The sequence below is a fragment of the Drosophila virilis genome, chromosome 6, assembly GCF_030788295.1.
Source record: "Drosophila virilis strain 15010-1051.87 chromosome 6, Dvir_AGI_RSII-ME, whole genome shotgun sequence".
In the NCBI taxonomy this organism is placed as follows: Eukaryota; Metazoa; Arthropoda; class Insecta; order Diptera; family Drosophilidae; genus Drosophila; species Drosophila virilis.
The window spans coordinates 1,893,386-1,898,899 of NC_091548.1; the positions used below are offsets into that span (position 1 = coordinate 1,893,386).

A 5,514-nucleotide genomic window follows, 5' to 3' on the forward strand; every position below is an offset into this window, starting at 1 on the left:
CATTTAGGCTGTGGTGGGCAGTATATAGCTGCAATTATTATTCTATTTTTATTCCTCTCGCTACTCATCAAGGCAATTGGAGCACACTGCATAAAATTTTCCGATATTGGCTGCAAAGCGATATGCTTAATATCATTTTTAACTAAGATTGCTACACCTCCACTTTTGTAGTTATCTGGATGGGTAGCAAAGTATGTGAGGTACCCATTAATCTTCAAAACATTCGAGCTAATAATTGTATTTGCGCTAGTATTAATACGAGTCTCTATTATCATCATTATATCAATTTTGTGGCGTTGGATAAACAGTTCTAATTCTAGTAACTTATTCCCCACCCCTGCAGCATTCCAGTAGGCAATCCTAAAGGGGCTGCCTACCTGATTGCCGCTATATGCATCTAAGTTGCTATTAGTGGTAGAAGTTGTATTCAAATTATTAGGGCTACTATTCAGATTATTCATTATTATTCGTGTCATTGGCTTCATACATAGTGTGGCTGCCTGCCATTTGACAATCGCTATCAATAGGTCTATTTTCTACAATGGTACTATTCTGTATAGGCATGGGCATATGTAATGGTTGGGCATTTTTAAACGTATTGGCGACAAATTTAAATAATACATTTAGTAAATTATCAATCTTTTTACCCATCTCCTCGACGATATTGGCGTTCCGCTCCAACGCTCTCATAAGCGGACAATCAATCTGCGGAGTTTGGTGTTGCTGCTGTTGTTGTGATTGCTCGTTGTGTGTTGGCACCTGTACAATTCGCGTGGGCTGTTGTTGTTGTTGTTGGGTTTGTTGACTTGGGAAGCGCTGCTGTTGGTTTTGGATACGCTGCTGCTGGTTTTGGTTGCGCTGCTGCTGCTGAGGATGGCGCTGCTCTTGATGGCGCTGCTGGATTTGGCGATAGTGTTCCTGTTGCTGCCACGGATGTTGTTGTTGCTGCCGTTTTTGCTGCTGCTCCATACGAAGCTGCTCCTGTAGCTTTTCAAGATGCCTTGATGCAGGATTACGGATTTTAACACCACCAACACCACGGGCTACTTGGCTGTATGTCATACTTTTTGTGTTTGGATTTGTATTCGGGTTTGATCTCTGCTGAGACGCCTGCTGCCGTATTGGAGACTCCGGCTGACGTTGCTGCTGCTTTGGAGGCTTTTGTTGCACCGTACCGTTGACTTGCATATTGTTCGGCAGCCGTTGCTGTTGTACGTTTCGTTGTCGCTGTGTGTTATCATCGTTGCATTGCTGTTGTTGCTGATTTACTACTTGTTGCCGTTGTTGTTGTTGCTGTTGCTGCTGCTGCTGTACGAGCATATTGACTGTATTTCGTTGCTGCTGCTGTTGCTGCTTTTTTTGTTGCCGGCCACGAATACGATTTATGTTTATTAAACTTTGCGCATGTTTGAATACAGCGCATCCTTTGTAACTGGCAATGTGCCCCTCTCCACAGTTGGCGCATTTAGCAATTGTGTCCCTATCCTTGGCACACATTGTTGTTGGGTGCTCACCGGCACATTTAAGGCAGACAAATGGCCGACGGCAATAGTTTTTGCTGTGACCAAATGCCTGACACCTATGACACTGTACTGGGTCAGCACTTTTATGTTGTCTTTCCACAGCGACATGCTGATTACCTAATTCGTTTAATTTACATATTTTTGTATGACTACCATCCACTCTTGGCTCAATCTCTATTTCAAATATGTTCAATGGCTTGCCACTAAATCGATGCTTCATGACGTTAACGTATCTGACAACATAACCCAATTCTCCCAATTGGGTACGCAACCAGTCGCATGGAGTCGAACTGTGCAAATGTTTTAATATAACCCTGTAGCCACGCTCACTTCTCGGCTGGTGTGTGTGCATAGGTATATTTTCTGTATTTAATAAGCCCAATATGGCGTTATATGTGCTGAAATCTTTACATTGTACTCTAATCCCATCACCCTGGGTACATTTTGTTGTAAATTTATTGACGCCCTGTGCGTTATTTAATTTCTCCATTAGTGGCTGAATTTCTTTTACATTGGGCACAAAAAGTGTTGGAATTTTAATACTTTGACCTAACTGCGGTTGCGCTTCCTGAACTTCACTAGCTACCTGCTTGCCGCCTATTTGCTGCTCTGTTGCTTCATCATCCGAAATAATTACCTCCGAATATCCATCACTACTGGTGTTGGCATCAATGTCCATGTTCATGTTGCCTTCCTCCCCACCGGGCATGGCATTTTTGGCTAAATTATTTTTTGGTCTTGCAATATTGTATAATCTAACAATAGGCTGCAAGTTAGATTGCATTGCATTTTGCAAATTATTAGGGCCAAGAGAGCTAGCAGCGCGCATTACTTTACGCTGCTGCTTCATTGGCATAGTCACTCTACGCTTAGCGCCATTTATTTTTGCCGCCATTGTCACCTTAGCAGCATCACGCAAGCGACCACTTGTTGTTCCTGTTGCACATTCACTTAGCGTTGGCGCCAATTTTTGCGCGTCACCTGTGTTGGTATTGGTTGCTATTGTCAGCGTAGGCGTTGACATTTGCAAAGATGGCGGAACATTGCCTTCTAGGTTAGCTATGACATTTGCGCTAGTGGTTGTTCTTGTACTTGTTGTAGTTGCTGCCCCTGTTGACTCAGGCAGAAATGGCGGATCATTTAGCGGCACTTCTGCCGCGAGAATTGGCGTCTGTTGCTGTTGTTGCACTTGCTGGCAAGTAGATCCTGTAGTTGTTGTTGCTGCTCCCACCGCTCTTCTCTCAATTCCAACTATAGCATTTGTCCAGTTAGTGTCCTCATCGCTATCACAGAACATATGAGAAAGCGCCGTCTCAGAGAATGCTGAGGTAGCACTTTCGCAAGTTAAGATAGTCTCATCAGAAATATCACCCTGTATTTCACTTCTCTCTGTTGTGCGCTTCACATTTTCACCTGCACTTGTATTAGTGACGCCAGCGGCTGCCATATTTGCCGGCACATAACCAAGACGTTTGGCCTCATTATGCACACGATTTATATCCTCAGATTGCACCTGCACAATCCCAGGATCTCTATTTAGCCACTCCTCAGAGGGCTTTCCACTTTTATTTGCATTGTGTTCCATATTTACTAGTTGATTCGATAGCGCATTTCCATTTTATATGCGCACAATATATATTTTATATGCCGAGTATGTGTGTTTGTGTGCCACATAAATTGCACTTGCACTGTACGAGCGCAATGTCTTTATTTGATTTTAATTTCTTTTTGGTTTGGTTTTGGTTTAATTGACTTTTTATTTATTTATTTTATTTTATTTTATTTATTTTTTTTTTTGTTTTAAATAGATGAGTGCGTCCGAGCGCAATCAAGCCTTTCGGTTTTTTTTTATTTATTTAAGTTTTTTAAGTTTTTTTAAGTTGAGTGCATCCGAGCACTTTTTTTTTTTTTAAGTTGAGTGCATCCGAGCACAATATATGTCAGCAGTGGAATGAAATTCCTCCGTGACTTGTTTTATTCTTTTCCATTACTTTCACTTTAGCAACATATAAGAACATTATTTGGCAACATTGTATCCTAACTCTATAAACATGTTGTTAGACACATAGAATGTGTCTGTATTGAACTTACGTACTAAATACAATAAATACTTATACTAAAATACTAAAAGACTAAAAGTACTAATTCCCTAATAATACTAAATTGCTTTAACAACTTAAAACTGTCAGTGTGGCAACACTGCATAGGTGGCAACGCTACGCAATATACAGTTAGATTTGACTACATGTGCTCTGCATATACATTTTTTTTTTTTTCCCGTCGCAACGTGGAAATCGAAAATTTTTTAACAGAGGTAAGTCGCATTTTTGCAAAAATTAATTTCTTAACATATAACTAATTATAAATATTTCTTTTTACAGATTTATGTCGAAATTGCTATCAGATTTGATAATTGCGCTCAGAGGTCGCGCTTTTCTATGCGCCAGGCGCCGCCAGCCATGTACAGGCCGCCACACAGGCGCCGACGCATTCATTTGCTGATGCGCAATAAGCCTCGCATGGGCATTTGACCGCATCCGACGACGCCTCCGCTGGCTTATTGGATTGTGCTGCCACTTCTTATGGACACCACTATGCAGACAGGAGTCGCTGCATATAAAAGTGTCGTGCACATGGTGTGCATTTTGGATTCCATATGGGCCACGCTCAGTCGGCCAGTTTGGACTTCTTCGAGGCCGGAGCATGGCCATTGACCATTGCAGCTCCGTCTGCAGGGGCGCCCGCACGAGTTCCGCGTGTGCTGGGAGGCAGGTACGTGCTTTTTTCCTACATTGCGGAGTCCGTCTAAATTGCCTTTTTCGTTTTTCAGGTATGGCTGCTGTGAAAAACATCGGATATGGCCCAGCCACAGCCAGTGCCTCCTGGCCGATACGCTGCTGCTGCCACTGCCGCTTGTCAGGCAGCAGCTCATCTTGGAGCGGCCCTTGCAGTCGCCTCCGAATTGACGCCATTTGGTAAGTGCATCTACGTTTTGCAGGCAGCATTAAATTCTCAACCTTTCGCTTTACAGGCGTCGATTGTCGTTGCTGCAAATCATGCTCGGTCATCGATGGCGGCCGTGATGGCCCAGGCTGCCCCCGCACAGGCACCAGCTGCATTTCCAGCTTCTCAGGGGGGCCAGGCTCCATCAGCTGCTGCGTCGTTGGACATCTGTCAACCAGGCGCTCCACAATGAGCCCAGGCAAATCCAGTGGCAACTGCACGGAATTTGTATTGTTTTGCCGCCGCTCAGGAAGCGAATCAGGCTGCAGTTGCTGCTGCATCGTTGGATGGACATAGTTATGCCACCGCGGAGAAAGCGGGCCGGGCTCAGTCTCAGGCTGCAACGAGGGATGTAGATCGTTTTGCCGCCGCAGGGAGAGCGGGCCAGGCTGTACTATATAGACCAGCGAGGGATATAAGTTATTTTGCCGCCGCATGGAGAGCGGGCCAGGCTGTACTGAGTGTACCAACGAGGGATTCAATTCAGCCTTCTTCTGCAGGTAAGTTGACAAGAACAATTCAAATTCATCATTATCAAAATCACTATCATTATCATTGTTTACATTGTTAGTATTAGTAGCATTTGTATTGTTAGTGCTGCTGCCGCATAGCCGTTGGCCATGCTGCATTTGCAGCTCATTTGTATTCAGCTGCACTGACTCATTGTCTGCGAGCCGCTGCTGCATTTCAATTTGAATATTATTTCCTGCAATAATGAGCGCTTCATCCATCTCCTGTCCCAGTGCCTGCTCCAACATATCAAGGCTGCGCTCTAGTTGCAATTCATCGGTATCTATAGCCGATTGTATTATGGCCCCTGGGGCCGGCTCTGCCGTCCGTATTAGTTCCTGATGCTGCCGCTGCAGGTGTTCGTGCTGCAGCTCAGGTAGAATTAGCCATTGTATCTGTGGTGGCTGGTTGTCGATTAGCAGCATTAAGTTTTCGCGAGTTATTGTGCCCGCTTTAAGTTTGCGACGAAGCATGTTTA

General features: G+C 44.2%; 1 protein-coding gene across 1 annotated transcript; it reads right to left on the reverse strand.

Moving 5' to 3' along the window:
* Positions 1-547: 547 nt before the first annotated feature.
* On the reverse strand, positions 548-1,320 carry LOC138911452 (nuclear transcription factor Y subunit beta-like). Its single transcript, XM_070210662.1, has 2 exons — positions 648-1,320; positions 548-552 (listed from the first exon to the last, which is right to left on the reverse strand). Exons 1-2 carry the CDS (start codon positions 1,318-1,320, stop codon positions 548-550), a joined length of 678 nt encoding a protein of 225 aa, XP_070066763.1.
* Positions 1,321-5,514: the final 4,194 nt, after the last annotated feature.